We start from the raw sequence: 21,654 nt of genomic DNA, 5'->3' as shown, positions 1-21,654 counted from the left end.
ATACAGTTACTGTTTATCAGAACACAAATGAACCTCCAGAAATCCTCTAAGAAAACACAGAACAAAGCAGCTGCAAAACTCACCTGAGAATCTTGGTGTTTTTAGGTTCTCTTCAGTTTTAAAGTAATCCGGTGACAATTGTCCGTAAATTCATGGCGCCATTGTAAACAAGAGCTCGTCGCGGATAATTCGGCTCACTTTAATGGACACTTTAAACTAAAAGTGAACAAACAGACAAGAAAACATGTTGTAGCTTACGGCTAACTGTGACTGGCTCCAATACAGCCATACATGCCCTAAAGCATTATGGGAACTTCCCAAAACTTTATTGCCCCCCGAAAAGCAGACAAAGAATAATATTGATTTAAAAAAACATTAATATTATTATATTATATTGTTTACTATCAACAGTTAAACAAACAGATGGAAGGTGTTTGAATCTGCTGCCTACAGCTGCTAATTCGGTGACCAATTATTTTTCTGAACAAACTGAATAAAACCCATAAAATATACTTCATGTATCTGTTAGAGTAACTTGTTTGCAGCATTAGTACAAAGTTCTGAGGAACGTAGTACAATTGTTAGTCGGCTATGTGAATGTTTACAGCTGCACACGTTAAAGGTTTTGTATCAGATTGAAAATGAAGACATTTCCATTTTTAAAAAAGAATCAAAACTTCTTTATTGTTAAAATCAATACAGAAATGTGTAAAAACAACAACAGCATCATGTTAACGTACATTCTCATGTTTTTTGGCACTCCCCTGTTTTAAATGACATGGGATCAACATTAAAGGCACAGTTCACTGTTTTACTTTCAGGAAACAGCATCCGCCCAGCAGGCTACATGTTGTACAAGGAGGAGAAAACACCTGACAGCTCCTCTCTTTCTTAAACTGGCGCTAACTTTTCCTACCAGCCCAATAAATGTTTCTCGTAGGCTAACTAACTTTACAGAAATGCTAACCCTGCTTTAGATGTGCTCTAAAATGAAGTTATTTTCTTGCCCAAAAATCAGATATTTGGGGAAAATGAGGACATTTTAGACTTTTCTAGCCATTGAACTACGTAGTTAGCCTGCTGCCCTGGACACACGTAGCCTGTTTTGGTGGCTAGTTAGCCAGTTAGCCATGGAAACAACTGTCTGTTAGTTCTTGCTAACCCTGCTTTAGATGTGTGCTGAAATATAAAACCTAAAGTTTAGAAGTTCTGTCCAACAAATAAGATAATTTTGGTAAAACAAAGACATTTTTTCAACTTTTTATAGCTGCATATTTTTGCGGCTAGCTAGCCAGATAGCCACATAAACAAATAAACATTGGTCCACTGCTGTAGTTGTGTCTGACATATGCAAATAATTTAAAGTTTTGATGTTCTTCTTACTTCTTCTTCCATAAATCAGATTTGGTCGGTTAAAAAAAAGAAAGTTAATTTGTTCAAATACAGATATTTTTAGATTTACTAGCCATTATGCTGCACCGTTAGCTTACCGCACTCCTACTTTAGCACGAGGCAACAGGAAGGAGAAGGTTATAGTACATTAAAGACAAAAAAACAAAAGGACATGGCGAGGGAAATGCATCTGCAAAATGTATTGAACACATTCACTCCATATACATATAAATACATTTTTGTTGTGCAAATTGCAAGTAAGGACGCCTCCGGGCGGCTAAAGGCAGCGCGGCATGCTGGATCGACACATCTGGTGTGTTGACCTGATGGTTTATTGTATTTTTATTATTACATTGATATAAATTTACACATTAAACCCCAGAGATTCATGACGTGCTAAAGCTAACGTTAGCCCATTTGGCACTTTGTCATCAGTCGACCAAAACAAAATCTGAACAAAACTGAAATTGTAAAATGTCGCTGATATTGTTGCGTTAACGTTTAGGGTGGTTCTAGGTGGACGTTCTGAGAAATATCCACATGCAGCCCATATTCTCCACATCCAGCGGACTGTTTACTGGTTGGCTTGTTTAAGGCACATTGGAGCCGCCGGGAGAGGACTGGTTTTACTGGTCAGCTGCCAGTTCTGGTACCTAGCCTACGTTTTAAACCTTTTGCTCAACTTGCAAATGAACAGAAATGAGCTGAAAACAAAATCGACACCAGAGGAACAGAAGACGACCACTTCCTGTTCTGGAAGAAATGTAATCAAAGATAAATAAGTTATGAAAATAGTATTCCAGGGAGCCAGCTTCCCATTATTTTACACAAAATAAAATATATCTAGCGTGGGTCTGCTTCCCCCCTACAGCGCAGGGAGGAACCAGACCTCCACGTATCCTCCTCTTCTTCTTCTACCAGTTTAAATAGTAAAGATGAGGCATGTCTGCTATATTTAAAAATGCTCTCTCGTTACTAATTCCCTGACGAGTATGTCCTGTACATGTTTTTACAGCTCTGGGTAAGGTGGTGGAACATGAAGATGAAGTCCGGAAGATCTTTAAGGACCCCTGCTGCCGTTGCCATCCCAGCCTAGGCGACGGTTCCTCTTCTGGGGTTCACTCAGCCTCAGTCCGTTTACCATTTCCCGGGAATGGGCGTCCCACACTCGTACCATGAGACGTAGTTTATGTGGGTGTGTCCTCCTATCTGGCCAAAGTGGACTGGCTCCTGCCGCACGGCTCTGTAGAAACCTGGACCAGGAACAACAGGTGAACTGTGAGAAGGACTTGTGGTTTTATGGTTTTATTTCAGTTGGAGGTTCAAAAGAAATTATGAAATAAAGGTTTATCCAGGTCTGGACCATCAGGACTCTATGAAATAAAGGTCTTACCAGGCCTAGATGGCAGCTGGTCTGCTCGGAGCTGCCGGCCCGTTCTTCCATCCAGGAACGAATCAACGAACTGACAGTGGTCCTCCCCGAAGCCTGTCTGATCCCCAATGTTGTAGAATTTACCTGCAGGGTGAAACAACCAGAGACAGATCAGACCCGGGCTCAGATGAACTCCTGCATGAGGTGAAACAGGTGAATGTTACTCACCGTTGAGGGAGTCGCTCAGGTAGATCTTGTACCTGAGCGAGTTGCACAGCTGGATCCCGACGAACTTCCTGTACCAGGTTCTCTTCACGTACTGTTTACCGTGACAGTCCGAGTACGAGTCCGTCTTAAAGGGGAACTGAGTCCAGATGGCGTCTTTTCCTGCAGAGATTATTGATCAATTACTGTAAGATACTGATCACTGTAAGGTATTGATGAAACTGGTTATTTTATTGTACCTGAGACATTCTCACTGACTCGAGGATCCGCTGTTGAAGGAGGCAAAAGAAAGGAGACTTTTAACATCTTGAAAACTGGTTCAGTTCAGTTCGGTCTGTTTACTTGAGAACTTTTGAAAGTAAAATATTAAATTTGAACTTTTATAGGACTGTACCAGACTCCGTGTTGAAGGACACCGGCTCACTGGGAGGACCTTCACCCAGCTCGTTCTTTGGTTTCACCTTAAACTCGTAACTGTCAACAAACACAGACAAAAGGAGAAAATATAATTGTTACGTGATCTTAAGTGCTACATCGTAGCCAACTGGACTTTGTCTCTCATCCAAGAAGCTTCTTCAGTTCTAAATGACTGGTGCACAGATTGGCTAAAGTTAGGGAGTAAGATCCATCTGTGTGCTGAGCCACGCCCCCGTTAAAGTTCATTGGTCAGTATCTTCAAAAAGCAATGAGATATTAATAAGAGTTAAAACGTTGGCGATAAAATTCTGTAAAGAATCGCACATCATTCTGCTGATTTCAGGTATATTGTCAAATGTTTTGGTGACATTTGGTTGAAAATATGATGAAATAAAACACGTTGTGCATACAGTACAAATTACAACAAGATAATGAACATCACTGTGAGCTAACCGTTAAACCCATCTGAACACCATTTGAAACATGTGTCATCGAGTAGCCAAACAATGTTTGTGTCAATGGCGGTTGCATTTAGGTGAAGACTTCTGGAGATATAGATGTTAAGGAATTTTGCATATTCTTAAAAATACACAGTGACGGACTTCTGAATTGACGATAGGTCACAGCGTGGCAACGTTTTGTCACAATTCAGTGGATGTGCTGAAAACTTTCAGCTGTGTCGGACACACTGGTGATTTATTGTGATTTATTGAAGTATGGAATGTGAAATGTCTTGAAATTTTTTTTTTTGCATCGACTGAAACATGACCCTTACTGATGCAAACCAAGTTTTGTACAATATCTTTGGCTGATTATGAGATATCAACTTTCAGCATGTGTAGCGCCCCCTATTGGTCGATTTTAATCAAACTTTCAGGGTATGATTCAGATACTTTTGTCTACATTTCCTACAAGTTTTCTGACAATTGGCATAACGGTTAAGGAGTAAAATCCATTAATGTGCTGAGCCACGCCCCCTCTATAGTTCATTGGTCAATATCATCAAAACACAATGACTTATCTTGATATCTATGATGTCATGCTATTATTATTGCTAAAGCTCTGTGTCCTGCCCGGGGACTACGGATGAAAATGAGCTTATAGCTAACTCTAAGTAGCTGAGCACTGTCCCTGTTAAATAAATAAAATGAATAAATAAGTAAATATCAACAAGCTTTTGATGACCTTGGTCTGATGATGTTCCATAAAAAAATTGACACAAATCGGACCTACACCTCAGGAGGAGATGTCCAAAATGTGTTTTTCAGAAAATTCAAAATGGTGAGGATATATTGAGCAGGACAGGTGTCCGAAATTAAATATATGGCCCTTTATTATAGCGCCCCCATCTGACTGATTAGCGTCATATTTGTTGAGCAAACAACTTCCAACCAGGTGAAAATTTCACGGGAAAAACATTTCTGAAGAAAAAGAAAAAAACAAAAACAACAGGATTACTCGATTAACTGAAGAAAATGGATGATGGAAATAATCGTTGTCACTGATGACGATAAAAATGTCTCGTGGGAAACTTTAGTTTTGCTGCAGATTCAGAACAGAAGAAGACGAGATGAACTATCAGCACCTCCTCCTTCTCTTCCTTCTCCTCCTCCGTTCTGAGCTCCACATCCTGACGTTTAAACACCGTCTACAAATCTTTTTCACAGTTTCCTGTCACCGCCCGGTTCACTGTCAAACCAGACGCAGCTGTGGTGCTGCGTTCAAGTCCTCCTCTCCACAATCAGACAATCCAAAACTACTCAGTACATTTACATCTCAGAGGGACACACTGTCCACTCCACAGTGTGGTGTTAGTACTTTGACTTCAGTTAAAGACCTGAACACGTCTGTGTCGTGTCACTGTGACTTTTCAGTTTCTGAAGACGTCACATTTTCACGAATCTCTGGTTTCACCTGAAGAAAGAAAAACAGTCCGCAGCTGTTGCTGCTCCTTCACGAGCCAGACGTCTTCTCCTTCACACCAAATACTTCTCTCATATCCAGCCTCATTAAAAGTTCACTGAGCGAAACAGACGGACCGCTTATTTGACTCTGGGTAGCGTCTCGCCGTGTTTGGACAGCTGAGCGCCTGAAACAGTTTGACTCAGACATATTTCAGGAGGGGCGGCAGATTTCCTGAGCGTGGACGTGATCAGGAGTCCTAAAGCTGCTTTTTATGGACTTTGTAAATCTTCTTTTTGTGTGTTGCATTAAATAAAAGAGACACTGGAACCTGAAGGAGCCAAAAACCCAACAAGTCCGCCTCAGAGAACTCCTCATGGAAAGACTCCGTCAGTCAGGGAGGTATTTAATGCTCCCAAAACAAGATGAGACAACATTTAAAGTCATAATGCTGAACTCAGAACCAGGTCTTTATGTGGGACAGACTTGTATCAGAACCAAGTCTTTACGTTGGACAGACTTGTATCAGAACCAGGTCTTTACGTGGGACAGATTTGTATCAGAACCAGGTCTTTATGTGGGACAGACTCGCATCAGAACCAGGTCTTTATGTGGGACAGACTTGTATCAGAACCAAGTCTTTATGTGGGACAGACTCGCATCAGAACCAGATCTTTATGTGGGACAGACTCGCATCAGAGCCAGATCTTTATGTGGGACAGATTTGTATCAGAACCAGGTCTTTATGTGGGACAGACTCGCATCAGAACCAGATCTTTATGTGGGACAGATTTGTATCAGAACCAGGTCCTTATGTGGGACAGACTCACATCAGAACCAGGTCTTTATGTGTGACAGACTCGTATCAGACCGAGGTCTTTATGTGGGACAGACTCGCATCAGAACCAGGTCTTTATGTCAAAAAACCTGGCTTTTGAAGAGTGTGGTTTGGTTTAGACCGGTCCATCTCTGGTCTCAGTCTTGTTTCAGTCGCAACCCACACGAGACCTGATCCTGACTTTGGGGGACCTGGACTTGGCATGGACTTCTTGACTAAAGCCGTGGACCTACTCTAAATGAAACATACCTGCTCTCGGGTTTAAGGTTCTCCACAGCGGTGTGAGTCTGGTTGGTGGTCAGGATGGAAACCTGCTCGCCGTCGGGTCCTTTAGTGGTGGAGATGACTTCATACTCTGAGGAGAGGACAACAAAGTCGAATCATCAGATACTACTGCCCACCAAAAATGAAGGAGGGAAGACAGTTTGGACTACAAACTAAAAGAGCTTGCTAACATGAAAACTTATCTTCACAACACAGAGATGTCTCGGCAAAAACAACCACTTTTCGTGGCACTATACCAGAAGTTACCCTGAAAACACTACATCTTCGTACCGGTTGTGTCATTGTCGGTTTTCTCCCAGTCCAGGATGACAAAGGATGGGCATCCTTCCACCGTCACCACGGTGAGATTGGATGGCGGAGACTTGGGTGGAGCTGTCACGTTTGCTTCGCCCGGTTCGTCTTCAGGAAAGTAGTTGAGGGAGGAGGTGATGGAGCAAGGCTCGTCTGGTTTCTTGCCCGTTTGGTAGACAACGTGAGGTGCTGTGGAAGGAGAGGGGCAGCGGTTAGTCAGGGTCAGGGTTCAGGGGTTCAGTACCCTGTGAAGGTTTTAAACTTCATCTCGGCAGTGATAATTCTGTTACCAAAAACTATGACAAAGCATGCTCGTCAAAGATTATTTTCATTGTCAAATAATCTGCTGGTTGTTTTCAGGAACAATCTTTTGGTCTATAAATGACAGCAAACTTCCCCGGAGCCCAAAGTGACGTCTTCAGGTTGCTTCTTTTGTCCAACCAACCGTCCAAAACGCCCAAATTCCTCCAAGAAAATTAGAAAATTCTCACATTTAAAGATGTTTTTTGGTGCAACGTGACCAGAGACAACAGAGGATAAAGTCTGGTGGCATTTGCTTTTGCTTTTGAGGTAGAAAACCTGCAACCACCACTGCATAACATGTTTCCAATCATCGGGCGGATTTTCAGGAGATGATCGGGGAGATCTGGGAGCTGGTGCGACAAAGGGAGACTTACCACAGTTCATTTACACACACTGTCCACGTTGTTACGATACAGAGCTGGTTGAAAATCGGCAGAGTTTCCCTTTAAGAAGGAACCAACAGATGTTTGACATTTCTTTCCTCTGAAGCTCCAGCTGAATCGCAGCTGTAAAACTCACCCGTGTAACGTTTCTTGCCCAAGGCGTCGACGTCAGAGGCTGGCTGTGATTTAAACAGGTCCGAGTCCTCCCAGGTCTCCTGTCGAGTGGCTAAAGAAGGAAAAAAAAAACAGATCTTATGAGATAAATTTTCACCTTTCTGCCACGTGAGCCAAACACAAAGTTTTAATCTCCCGCAGGAACCAAACACAACACCAACATCTAGTTTTCTAACTGTTGTCGACATCCTCCCAAATTTAGCTCTTGACTTCACATTAAGAACTCGAGTGTGGTGAGGAAGACTGTTCTGAAGGATTACTGATACAAAGATGGTAAAATCAGGCAGTTATTAATATAACATGGTATCTCTGGGACTGGTCTGAACTGCCAAACAACAAGAGAGGTTGTTAAGTTTTTACCACAGACCAAAAATAGAAGCTCTTCCTGAACACATGGATTGGATAGACATGCCTTCAAATGTTAGCGATACGTACACACCAGAACAAACGTTGGCATTGTCTGTTTCTGCGAACCATGGATACGTAACATTTGTACCTTATTATGACAGGAAATGCAACGAGATCTTGGTAAAAAAAATTGTGCTTTTTTGGCACTATTCTGAGAGTAAATGCAGCAATGTTTTGGTAAAAGATGGCATTTTTTTGGCACTATCATGGCAAGAAATGCAAAAACGTCACTTTTTGTGGCTATATCTCTGGTGGAAACACGGAAACAGGTCAATTAAAAAACATCACTTGGTGTCTAAACAGCTGCTGGAAATGCAGGTTTGGTGTTTGGTGTTTGTTGGTGCTGAACAGTGATCTGCAGTTTGGCAGGTGTCACACCATCCACCACCACATTACAACAACCAGAGTAAAACAATTATCCAGCACAGTTTCATGAAATTTGCATCACAGGCTTCGGTTGCTTTAACTTGTCACTTTTTGACTTTATTTGTGGAGCAGTCATTTAAATCTAGATTCTGCTTCACAAGCAGGGAGATTTTGTCTCCTGAAGTTAACCCTGTCAGCCAGCATGCTAATACAAATAGCTCCTGTAGGAACTGAAGTGCAGATCTTACTGGGGACTGCCGGTGCTGCAGTTGTGGTCTGCTTCCGGTCGAGTTTGGTCGGCTTGGCGGTTGCCGGCGGGACTTTGGGTTTCAGGATCGGCAGCTTGTCCGTCTGCTTAAAGTTGTTGACTTTGTCTGATGGAAAATGTGTACAGAAACCACTGAGAAGAAAGAAATCTCCAGACATCACTGATCTCTTGTTGACTGGTGTTCAGCGCTCACCTGTTTCTCCAGGTTTCCCCGTCAGGTTTGGTTTCTTGTTGATGGGTATGGACGGGCGAGCTGGTGATCCTGGAACAAACATCAAACATCATCTTCACCTCTTCATCTATAAAAACATCTGAAACCATCTCTGCATTAGTGACGAATGATCTGAGGGTGTATTTAATGGAAAACACAGTCAACACAAAGTGCTGTCAGAGCTTTCTGAGGTGCTGCATGACGTCTCTCTGCTGTAAGTCAGACTCACGTTCCTCCTGCGGACACCTTCTGTCTAAATAAAACTCTGGATCTATTTTCTCTTCTCTAATCTCCTGGAAAATCTGCCCTTTCCTCCAAACGTACAACTCAATACACATTTCCAAATGAACCTGAAAACATGAACAATCCTGTGTAATTCCACGAGGTCGTGTGTGTTTTTCTAAAATCTGCCAAGGTCCAGAACCTGCACCCAATTACTCCTCCCCACCCCCACCCCCCCGTCCTCCTCTTATTAAAGCAGAAGCCAAAATTCTTCACAATCAAGGAGTTGAGCCGCTTCCAAAACTAAATGGAAGAAATGCGAAGCCAGAAACATGAAAGATGATGGAGTCCTGAAACTTTTTAGCTCGTAACATGAAACAATAAAGACGCATTCTTTTTAATCAGGTCCGTGTAAATATGTATGAACGCGGAGAAGAAGCCAGACTGCCTGTGGTGCTTTGGTGAAGACTTTTTGAGCTCCCATTGTTCTTCGATGGTTAACAAACATGGACCCATTACAGAGCTGTAGAAAAGCAGTGTGTTCAGGCTGGAAAGTGATGGTGGAAACTGTTATTATATTCAGCAATGCTTCGTGATTACAGTTTGAGACTTAAGGAAATAAATATTGGTATGATTTTCTCTTTTCACACACAAACAGTCCCGCAATAAAGAGCAAACATTCAGATCTAAACTGCTCAATGCACGCCATGCTGTCCTGGAAGCGTGAGCGTTTCATAAACACAGCAACATGTCTGAAGCTTGTCGATGCTCGCAATCAAGCAACAAGCAGCAGCTGAAGCACGCTGAGCATTCGAAAAAAACCTCCAACAACTAGAAAAGCTCCAGTCCAGACCAGACGGCAGGTTCATCATAGGCTAATTACAAACAGCTCCTTCTTTCAACTTCTGCAGCGGGGAAAAAGCGCAAAGCTCTGCAAAGTGAGGTCCTTATAAAGTAAGCTAACGATCAGAGGAGCACATACTTTCCAGGCTCCACCGAAGCTTCTGGCCAAAGCTTTCCAGTTGACGGACGGTGTTTTTGTTGCCTCTGGACACTTAACACGACCAAACCATGCAGTGTTGGCGGCGTAGAGCAACTTAAGCGCCAGTCAGCACACAGCGTGGCGAGATGCGAGATTCATGCCTGTACCAACCATAAAACTGCTCCTCAACGGTGGAACCCGAGTGGCCGAACACGTCAGGGAGCTCAGACTTCTTGTTCTCCGGCAGCGAGTTGTTGACTGCGGCAGGAGAATTACTGCAGTTAAAACTGGGCTCAGTCCTTAAGACTCTTCTACCACACAACACCGAGACACTGACATCTCAGACTCGAGCTTTCCGCTGTTTTACATTTTCATCACAAAGCCCAGGAAGTTCCTGTCAGAATGTTCTGGATCATGTTTACACACAAAAGACAACACACCGAAAATAGAAACACCGAAAACCAGCTCACGCCGGCTGCACAGGACCACCATCAACACCATGACATGCACAATGTAGATCATCAGAATCAGAATCTGCAGCAGATAGGTTGAAGTGTTGTTAGGTTTAGACACAAAAAGTACTTGGTTATGGTTTGGGAAAAATTGTGTGTGGGCTTAAGATACCCAAGATTAGTGGCTCAAACGCCGTTGAGAAACTCTACATTGTGTTGGTCAAAAAACGCCCAGGATCGTTGGCCCAAACACTGCGAGAAAATGCTGCGATGTGTTGGTTAAAAAAAAGGTTTGGTATCACAAAGACCGAGACGTCTCTGTGAAAATGCCAAGGTTCAGTGTTTCATATGTTGCTGCGAAACACCGCAATGTGTCAGCAAAGAACACCTGGGTATGGGGTTACAAACACCCTGATGTGTCGGTGAAAACGCCAAGGTTCAGTGGTTCAGAGTTGTTTTGGTAAAAAGTACCAGCATTCACTTGCACAAAAGTCAAAAATGCCCAGATTTGGTGCCACAAATGCTACTGGGTTATGCTGCTATGGGTCGGTTAAAAAAACGCCAGGTTTAGGAGCCACATATGCAGCGATGTGTCGGTGAAAACGCTCAGGGAAACACAGCGAAGGCTCACCAGCTTGGCAGGTGTAATGTACGTCTATATACTATGTAACTTTAGAAATGCTGATATGATACATATGTAGAAAAGTTTCCGCTGGCATTTTTGGGGAAATTTGGGACTTTTTGAAGTCAAAAACTTTTGGGGGGGAAAGACAAGAAAAAAGCGCAGTGAACGACAAAAACATCGGTTTGTTTCCCAGATTTCAGGATTCTTGAAGTGAAAAAGTTTTCACACTAGTTGTTTCAGAAGCTTTTAGTTGCGTCTCACTGTCTTCCTCCGAGGACAGAGTTCATCCAAAAGACAGAGAGATGGAGTTTTAAGATCCAGAAAAAGAGTTCATGTTCTATTTTTGTCAAATTGTTTCCAAAGTAAAGAAACACAAAACTTAATGTATTTGTATGTTGGTGGACCACACAGTGCTTAAAAGACAACTGAAAAATTGTGTAGTCCCTCACCCAAAGAGCCCCGGTAGGTCTCAGTAAAGACAACAACCCAAAACCCTGACGTTCACCTCCACCACCTCCACCACACAGTGACATAATCTGCTTCTCCAACTGGATTTATGTAACCAACTCAAATAATCAAGCTCCAACATTCGTCTTGATTATTTGAACAAGTCTTTGCCAGAAGCTGAAAACCTGCAGAAGCTGGAGTGGAGACAAAAGGCAACATGGACGGACAGACCCAGGGACGGATGAATGGATGGATGAATGAATGGATGAACAGTCAAGTATTAATAAACACAATGGATGGAGACAAAAACACCAACATGAGCTGCAGTGGAGACGAAGATGCTGAGGAAGCGAGTGAAGGGTTAATGATGAAACACAAAAAGACAAACAAGGTCTTTTTTACCCAGTCGAGGTCGGGACCATAAGGCTGGTTTAGGAGGGGAAATGCCCCGGTGTGGCTGTCCGTTTACTGCGGGGAGAAAAGTGAGCGTTATGAGGGGAAGAAACTGTCTCTGAAAACTGAAGCCCGCAACCAAACAACCACCCGAGTCCTGAGGGAACATTTAGAGAGCACATATTCGTCTTTACGAGTCTGTCAGTGAAACCGTCAGGAGATGGAAGAGATCTGCAGTCCGGCAACGTTTCTCCCAATTAATCAGAAAGAAATACAACTAAAACTGAGGAGGAGAGAAAACCACAGCTCAGTCACAAGAAGGAAATGTTGGCATTGTACGTTTCATACATATCATATCAACGTTTATAAAGTGACGTAGCTTTTTTTTTACCAAGACATCATTTCCTGCTGGGAAGTACAACAAAAAGTGATCATTTTTAACCGAGACATTGCCGCACTTCCTGTCGGGATAATGCCACAAAAGGTGGTTGTTTTTCACCAAGACATCGCTGCGTTTCCTGTTGGGATATTGCCAAAAAAAAAGGGTGTTTTTTTTTGTTTTTTTACTGAGACATTGCCGCATTTCCTGCCAAGACAATGCCACAAAATGCAGTTGTTCTTGAGACATTGATGGCTTCTCCAGCGGTGACTGTGTTTTTATTTTAAGACAAAACATTAACTTTCTAATTCTACCCAAATGCTTTTTGTGCATGAATCTAACCACACATTAACCCCAACGTTGTTGAAACATGAAGTCTCAACACACCTGATATATAATGCTGTACAAATGTAACAGTGGTTTGCAGAAATGTTCAATGCCAACATTTTTTTCTGGCGACTGGATGGAATCCACTGATTGTTTATCAAATTACGGTGACAGTGGATTCGTCCTTTTGAGGACTGTATTGCAGTTTCCCCCCCGAACTCCCCAAACAAACGTCTTATCAGCAGAGTTTCAAAACATAAACGGGAAGCTGGTTCATCAGTGGAAACCTCATCCCATTATCAGATTTTTCTCAGATATTAACAAAAATTTCCAAATTTAAACTCACTGTCTTTGATAGAGTTGGGTTTATTTTCTGTACCTTCAAATTTTTGGTAAAGAAGTTTAAAGTGGACTCGTCTGGTTGTTCAGCTGTCGGGTTCATTTAGCAGGACACATTTAAAATCAAGTCAGCAAACAAAAAGTCAAAACCAAAAAGTTAAAGTGTTGAAAACAGCCGTGAATCACAGTGTAAAGTCAAGTTGTTGGGAGTTTCTTTCCTTTGAAATGAAAAGAACAGTGCAGTGAATCATTAAACACAGATCCAGTGATGTCAACTCCAAAAACAAACCTAAACCCCCAAAGTCAGCAGCTTCACCTGAACGTCTACCAGCAGCAGCCAATTACAACCCGACCAATCAATGTTTCATCGGAGGCTCAAGAGCTGACGGCCCCCCCACCCCTCCCATGATGATGATGTCTGTGCTCTGCAGAGGCTGGTAGGCGTCAGGAGGAAAGTTCTGATCAGTTGTTCTGATCATTTATTCTGGATTACATTTAGGAGCCTAGATTATTGATTAAAGGGATCAGTTTAGTAATCCGAGGGCACAAATCCTTAATTAAGGGTGTTATGGGGTCAAATCAGCTGATTTAAACATTTAAAATGGTGAAAATTGGCAGCGAATTCAATTCATCCCAATGCAAGTGGATTTATAACTGACTGTTAGCATTCTTGTTAGCTTGGTTTGTTTTATTGTCCTTTTTAAGTGCGTTTTTATCGACCTAAATGATGCGTACCAAACAATAAAGTTTCGCTGGGGTGTCCAAGTTGACCAAACTTGGAGTTTAACCTCTACATGATTGGTAAGGTAGAGGTTGTTTTCTACCGAGACATTGCTGCGTTTCCTGTCGGGATAGTGCCACAAAATAGTGATTTACAGATTCATAAAACAAAGAGTAATTAATAAATAATTTGAGGGTACAAAGTCAATGTTTTCCTTCTGACACTAACAGGCTCTGCAGGTTTCAGTAACAAGGGCTCAATAGTCTCAGAGGAAACAAACCTAATGATGAGAAAAAGTTAAGAAAAGTTAAGAAAGAGGTACAAGGAGGATTACCCCCGAGTATCCCAGAGGTCGGGGATGAGTTACTGGGTCTAGAGGAGGAGGAGTGTGTCTGTCTGAGGCCGTTAGAGAGGGGAAAGAGGGGGTTTCTTGATGCAGGCCTCATGGATCTGCCAACCGTGGTAGCTGAAGGGTTGTAGGGCTGCAAAGGCAGTCGTGGAGACAGATTTCTTTTGCTGCTTTGACCTAAAAGATCAAAAACAATTGCAGGTCCTTTGTTACAGTCTGATCTTTACTGAAGTTGCCAGTTACAGCGAGCTTGCAGCAGACCTGAGCGGTGATGTTAGTGATGGAAGTTTTTACACTAACGGACCATTAAATTCACTAACTATGGGGTTATGAGAGCGTTCACAATCTTGGGAAATGACAGTCATTGAAGCTGCTGAGTTTTGATGACCATGACTGTAAGATTGTGCGCCGCATGCAGACACCGGCGGCTGCGGTGGGTGAAATGTGTTTGAATGGTGCGACTCCCACAGCGAGCAGCCACTTCCTGTGGACAAAAATTTTATCTGGAAGCTCGAGGCAACAAGATGGGAACAGCGTACAGAAAGAGCAAGACTGCCTCTGATTGCAAGACACAGGGAGCGTTTGATGAGGTCATCATTACCCCATCTGTTAGAATTGGCTCTCTCATTGGCCAGAGCTGATCTCAGCAGCGACGATCCATCTTGTGATTTGCCGAAAGCTGTGTGGGAAAGAGAAGGTTAGGCACACAGATGGTCCACAACCTGTTGAAGTAAAATTTATTGAACAACGACAGCCTCGAAGTTCATTGATAAAGTGTTGAAAGCAGTTTCAGAAGTCAAACTGTTTGCAGATGACGCTCTAATTTACATGTCGGTCCTACAGGAAGTCCATTGCTTCTTATTTTCATGATGATAAAACAAAACTTTCAAAAGTCAGCATCATTTCACTCAGTGGTACAAACAGAAGGTATGATGGGAAATTGAGGCATGAAGGAGAAAATTACCGCCTACAGTTTTCCAAATGAAAGTTTAGTTGGATTTTAATTGGAGATTGCCCAGGTGAATGGGGTAAAAATTTTAACTAACAGATGTCACCAGGAAACTTCCCCAGTTGATAACTTACAGTAAGACAATTATTTTCTATATTAGTAGTTTTCTGAAATTTTAGGTTTAAATATGCAAATTAAGCATTTGGTAATTAAATACGAGCTAATTTGCAGATATTTCCATAACAGAAATCTGAACACTGGACAAAGTGTGGATCAAAAGTCTTGTTTCATTTTGTTTTCGTATTTGAGTAAAATGTTTAAAATAGGGAATTGTGGATATCTGTATTTATCACTCCATAAATCAGAAAATACTGTCAACAGCCATAAATTAATACATTTTTGCCATGTTTTTAGGAATGAAAAGTTCTATAAATCAGGCTGTGAATGATACATAAACAAACCCCTCTGTTTAACTCTTTAGAATATAGACAGGAATAAAACTGGAAAATTTGCTGAATATAAGAGCTACTGAGGTGGAGATTTATCACTCATCGCTTGAGAAAAAAATCATTTCGAGAAAACAAATTTTAAATATACATTTTGTAAAGATTTAATAGATATTACCAGGGCTGCCCCGTACTAAGAATTTTCTCAGTCATTTAAACAGCCATTAAACATGCGGGCGATTAGTTGCCCGCATATTTAATGTTTAATGGCCTAATGGCCCAAATTTGACAGTGATGACAATATTAATTCAATTATTAAATAATGTGTTTTTGCCGGGGCAACACAACAAACTTTTGATCCAGGCTTTGTCCTGTTTTTTAGATTCTAGATTTTTATTATCAAATTATCTGTAAATTCATGCATTTGTAACTAGATTATGTCTTATTTGTGTATTTAAACATAAAATTTTAGAATACTTGTACTACAAAAAATACTCATCCTAATATGAGTAATCAAGTGGGGAAGTTCCATAGTGATATCTGTTAGTCAAGACTGAGCTGGGTGGAGCAGTAGCTATTCTGTGATATCTGTCAGTTAAAAATGTTACCCTATTCACCTGTAGTGTCTCCACTTTAAGTAACAAACACAGATCCAGCCACAAACCTTTAAAGAAGTACAAAAACAAGACATCCTGAGCCTTGGAGGTTGGGACCTGACCAAAGTCAACTTTCCCAAAAAAAGAAAAAAAAAATGGTTTGCTTTTTGAGAGCTCCAAAACACAAAACAGTCAAGTCAACCAATACTGTCGAAGCCTGGTTACAATGTGGTGGGGCTCATTTGACAAGGATTCGTCCATTGTTTTATTTTTGTCTAAAAACAACTATTTTTTCTATTTTTATTTATTTTATTTTTTTTGTGATAAAACCAAAACTTTCAAACACCCTGAATACTTCATGGACACTGGAAGGTTTGACTGTTTGTAATTCGCCCTTAAAGTGTGACTGTTTGCAGATGACACTCTTTTTTCCACAGGGGTCACAAAGAGAGATTTCAGCAGCATTTCTTTAAATATCACGTTTTTGTTTTTCATCTGCAGCTGCTTTACAGCACAGTTAAAACCACAAACTGATTTTCATCAAGATTCAACCCCAGTTTTCCAAACATGGCAAATATTTCACAGAAATCAGAATAAAAAAAGGGAAGTTGGGAGGTGGAAATTACCAGCAGGGTTATCAGGCGTCTCGGGTGCATGAGAGGGCGCCTTAGTAGTCTGCCCCTGAAGTAAGCCGCCATTGGAGGGTAATTTAAGGAGGGGTGTGGTGTTGGCGGGAGGGGCTTTGGTGGGCAGGAGTTGGGGGAAGGCAAGAAGTCGATCCGCTGGTCGGTCGGTGTCATTTTTAACAGCGTTTCCTTCGTCTGGGGCAAGAGAGTAGAGAAGTACCGTGATCATGGGATCGTCTTCTGATGTTTGTTTTGGGTTCACGTGGATTTGTTGTGTTTCAATTATCAGACAAGCATTTTGATTCATGTCATCATCTCCTGCACTTGAGGATAAATGACAGTCACCAGATACATGTCTCTGAAAAACTTTCAAGTAGGACAGGGTATTGACCCTGATACTTTTTTGATTAAAACCTAAACTTGTGCTTAACTTGAAGTAAAAACAATTGTCACCTTGTTGGTTGATGGTGTAGTTTCTCATTTACATAAACTAAAATTCTAATATATTAATATCCCACAAGGTAAGGCTTTTAAAAAAAAATACCATCTCAGTAGAAGCTCTAGTTTGAAACTCAGCCCTACTTTCAAATGAGGTTTCCAATCAGCAGACAAACATCCAAAAGATTCAGTGTCAGTCCCATGATCATGTACCTCATAGAAATACAGAAAAGTCCAGAAGACATTGCACATGTGCTGAGACAGACAGGAAGAGGACAGTGTGAGGAGATTGCAGAACGACTTGGGTTGTCTTTCCAGGGTGGGAAAATCCAACCACGTCTGCGTCTGAACTGATTGACATGCAGACTGAACATGGAAATGACTTTATAAGGCAACCACAGGAAGGACTGGAAACAGATGGACAGGCGCACAGACAGATATGTGAATGATCTATAAATCTATGATAATGGCTTTACCTTAAGTTGTTAAGTTCTAAATTACCTGAGTTCTTTACTAGGCCTTGGTATATCTGTGCACTGTAAGTAAGCCTCTTAAACTCGGTTGGACAAGTCACTGGCTCCTGTTTGTTGTGCTGAGCTTGCTCAAGTCCATTTAACCTAATTTTAAATTCTACTGGAGAACCCAAACTTTCCAAAGATACTTCATTGGCACCTGGGAAACTTGGGAATTTCCACTTAACTGTTGGTGGAATGTTTATGAAATCTACAATTTATTGTGGAAACAAAAGTTTAGATGGTTAAAACTTGCAGAACGTTTAATCATTTAAAAAAAAAATCCAAAAAATAAAATAAAATAAAAACTGATCAGTGTCAAGTAATAACAAAAAAGTTTCTTGTTTTAACAAAATGGGTTTTTTTTGTGTTTTTACAAAAAAAATTCATCTTTAAAAAAGAAAAGTTTCATGTTAGAATGATATTGTTTTTCAATTTGATAACAAAAAACCTTTAGTGTTATAACAATTATTTCATTTATGATGTTACAATGTGAAATGTTTCTTATAACAATATTTTTCTCATATTTTTAAAAGATGTTTTCATGGTATAATAAAATATTTTTATGTTAGAAGTTATAGTGTGAAAATATCTTGTAAAAAGCAAAGAAAAAAAAAGATGCCAATATATGTATATATTAAATAAAACTTTTCTGCCAAAAAAAATTATAACAAGAAACATTTCTTGTGGGAAAAAAAATAAATATTTCATGCTATAACAATTTACTTATTTATCTTGTTACAAGATGAAAAGTTTCTTGTCATAAGAAGAAAATGTTCTCATTGTAAAAACATATTTTTTACAAAATGATGTCATAAAAAGAAACTTTTCTTGTGTTAACAACAAGATTATCTCATTATACCATGAAAATATGAAAAACATCTTGTAGTAACAGGATTTTTTTTTAACGTTATTACCTGATCTTGAACCAATGTAAGAACAATAGCTACTTATATCAGGAAAAATATATATTTTTACATTAATGTTTAATCCCAACTCTACTGGACCAATCGCATGCTCCTGTTGTTCGGCTGAATGCTGCCAAAATTCAGGGAACCTAATTAAATTGATTAATTTTGAAAATCATTTCAGAGTAAAAACTATTAAGTATTTTATATTTCTGTGTGTTTAAAGGGTCTACAGAACCAAAGCCAGAACAACAGCTACTTGTATACTGATTAAAAATATTTTACATAAATATTTAATCCAAAAATATTCAGTTAATCTCCTGTTGTATGGATGTATGCTGCCAAAATGCAGCGAACCTCATTCACTTGATTCATTTTGAGAATCTTTGGTTTCAGAAGTTAAACTATTTTTTTCCCCCACGATCATCCAGGAACTCACCAACTGGCCTTACAGGTGATGATGTCACCTTTTTCTGAAGGACTTCTGATTTAATTTTTCTGATTGAGACCATAGCCAGGTTTTGGAAATGTTTTGAAGCTAAGCGCTGTTAGCGGTTTAACTAAAAACCCTGAAGTTTGAGGACATATTTAAAGCGACAGTAACACAACAGAAGGCTGAAAGAAGAAAAGCAGAAGAAGAAAACTTACGGCTTCAGATGCACAAACAAAGCATCGTCGAAGCATCGCTAGCAGCGCAGTATTTCAAAACAACTAGCTGTGGCAACGCTCGGTGGGCGGGGGCAAAGTGAACTTACTCGTACCACTTGACCTCCAGCGACATCACATCCACGCCTCGTATCGACTTTCTAAACCGGCCTTAGGCATGCTAGCATGCAGCCAATCACAACAGCTGCACGTCCCACAGGCCCCACCCCCTCCCAGGTGCATCAGGGAGCTCAGCGGAAACAGGTGAAGACAGGATAAAGCTGATTTATGGTTAACAAAATAAAAGTCTTTCTCGTTACCGAGTGACACATGAGGCCATTTAGGCTCGGTGGAGTCGGGCGGAGGTAAAGTTTCCTGTCGACTCTCAGGTGGTGCTGCAGGAAGTAATGTGTTTACAGGAAGTGAATGTCAAAGTTAAAGTGGTGAAAGGATAGAAATATAAAATAATGGGTTTGAAAGAAGCAGCTGCAGATGCAGGGTTTGACTGATCGCAGTGTTGAACAAACTTTTTTGTAACGTCTGTTCCTGACAAACACTGAAGAGCTGATCTATTGGTTCTAGAACTTTATATCGGAGTTGATTTTGATTATTGCAGTGAAAAATAACGAAACATTAAGACGATAATAAAGTCCCAATGTCCTGAAACGAGATATAATCCACCACCGCTACTTTTGTTATTCTAACTCCTGAAAGTAGCTTAAAAAAAGTAACCTAAATGTATTGGTCATCATACGTTATGATCACTGCTGTACTTTGCAGAGGATGAGAGCTAAAAAGAATCAATGTGAGATTTGTTTTCTGAGTTTCCGAGCATTTGATCAACAGGAAGCGGACAAAAACCCAAAGCTAAAATCAATAAATTAAATTTAGACAAACCTATTTTTCATGGATCGATCGCTCACTTTCAGTTTGTCATGAACAAAACGTTTCATAACGATCAGTCAAAACCTGGCAGGAAGCTGCTGAGGACAAAGTGTCTCTGTGGGAAAATAAAAAGTGATAATCACCAAAAGAAGTGCGGGGAGCTCCGGGGAAAGCTGAGGTTTTGAGCAGAGGAGAGAGGCGGGTCCTGTTGTGAAGAGCTGTGACACAAAATCATCACAGGAAGTGAAAACACCTGTTAGCCTTCAAACGATTAAAGTGCAAGGTTGTGTTTTTATAGACGAAAAAAGTTTTCTCTCATACTCAAAGTGTCGTAATAATTTAGATTTCATTGAAAATGTTCTTTTTTTGTTTCTTAATTTGTGTTCTCGTCGTAAATAAAAACTTGTTTACCTTTAATTAATCCTTAATGTATTGATTTGTGCCTGAAAAGACCTTTAACTTTAATCTAAATTAAGATGTTTGTGATTTCTTTATTGTTCTTTATTCACAAAACCCCTTAAAATACTTGAAAAAGTTTTTTAATAACAAATTTAGTCATTTTTCTTTTAAAATTTCATTTGAATATTTTACATTCTTGTTATATCAACTGTTTCATTATCACAAGTATTATTTATTTATTTTTGTCATTTAACCTGTATGTTTGTCTTGTGTCTGAGGAAACCAGATGTTGCATCTCAAATTCTCAAATGTAACATTTTCAATCCAGTAAAAGTCAGTTTAAAGTGAATGTTAAAGTTATTTAAGTTATTTCAGGATGAAATTATCTTTTCAGCTGAACATTAATAAGCTTTTAAGCGATTTGTAATAAGTTATATATATTACTGGTGTTTTCTGTGTGAGTTGAAAAACTTTAAAATCTCATCATAAATCTAATTAGTCATTTTAATTACTATACTTTTTAGACATTTTACTGATATTTTTCAGATTTTCATGAATATTTTTCAGATATCAAACATATCTTTTAGTCATTTTACTAAAACATGTCACTAAATTTTAAAAAAATATTTAATTTAATTTAATTTTTTTTTTAATTTTCATATTATTTCGAACGTTTACAATTTCTTTTTTACTTTTTACTAAAATTTTTCAGACTTTTTTTCACTATTTTTGGGGTTAAAATTTAGAAATATTTTTCAGATATTAGATTATATATTATAGACATTTTACTAATACTTTTTCAGATATCTTACTAATATTTATCAAACTTTGTACACATTTTTCATACATTTTACTAATATTTTCTTCTTCTTCTTTTTTTTTTTTTTTTTTTTTTTTACATATTTTTACCATATTTTTGAGACTTTACATGTATTTTTTGGACATTTTACTTTTTAAAGTTTTAATTTGTTTCTTAGAAGCTCCTCCTGTGTCACAATCACTGATACTTTTGAAGTGCAATTGCTACTGAACACATAGTAAAAACGTGAAGATTTGCAGCTTTTCTTTCTTTTCTTTTTAAAAAAAATCAAACTGTAATTTAAATATCTTTGGGGTTATTTTGGAAACTTGATAACAAAGAAGACTCACTGTGTCCTCTGTGTCTGTCACATCTTAAAT

The 21,654-nt window shown here is 39.7% G+C and overlaps 1 protein-coding gene across 3 annotated transcripts in view; it reads right to left on the bottom strand.

Annotated features, from left to right (window-relative positions):
* Nucleotides 1-684: 684 nt before the first annotated feature.
* Nucleotides 685-21,654, bottom strand: part of LOC126403561 (target of Nesh-SH3-like) — a 33,905-nt gene continuing 12,935 nt past the window's right edge. Inside the window, exons 8-19 of one of the 3 annotated variants that reach the window (XM_050066302.1) lie at nucleotides 20,220-20,294; nucleotides 16,689-16,883; nucleotides 8,818-8,886; nucleotides 8,605-8,730; nucleotides 7,545-7,634; nucleotides 6,702-6,911; nucleotides 6,396-6,501; nucleotides 3,384-3,463; nucleotides 3,229-3,258; nucleotides 2,993-3,151; nucleotides 2,786-2,908; nucleotides 685-2,645 (exon numbers count right to left, since the gene is read on the bottom strand). In XM_050066302.1, coding sequence (XP_049922259.1) covers nucleotides 2,530-2,645; nucleotides 2,786-2,908; nucleotides 2,993-3,151; nucleotides 3,229-3,258; nucleotides 3,384-3,463; nucleotides 6,396-6,501; nucleotides 6,702-6,911; nucleotides 7,545-7,634; nucleotides 8,605-8,730; nucleotides 8,818-8,886; nucleotides 16,689-16,883; nucleotides 20,220-20,294 — 1,379 coding nt within the window. In that variant the 3' untranslated portion in view covers nucleotides 685-2,529. Of the gene's footprint in view, nucleotides 2,646-2,785; nucleotides 2,909-2,992; nucleotides 3,152-3,228; nucleotides 3,259-3,383; nucleotides 3,464-6,395; nucleotides 6,502-6,701; nucleotides 6,912-7,544; nucleotides 7,635-8,604; nucleotides 8,731-8,817; nucleotides 8,887-11,965; nucleotides 12,032-16,688; nucleotides 16,884-20,219; nucleotides 20,295-21,654 lie in introns of all 3 variants that reach the window. The other 2 variants (XM_050066303.1, XM_050066304.1) reach the window with 2 other exon arrangements.

This window comes from Epinephelus moara, chromosome 16, assembly GCF_006386435.1.
Source record: "Epinephelus moara isolate mb chromosome 16, YSFRI_EMoa_1.0, whole genome shotgun sequence".
Taxonomy (NCBI): Eukaryota; Metazoa; Chordata; class Actinopteri; order Perciformes; family Serranidae; genus Epinephelus; species Epinephelus moara.
The sequence above is the reverse complement of the archived record's forward strand: the minus strand, read 5'-3'. Positions and strand labels throughout refer to the sequence as shown.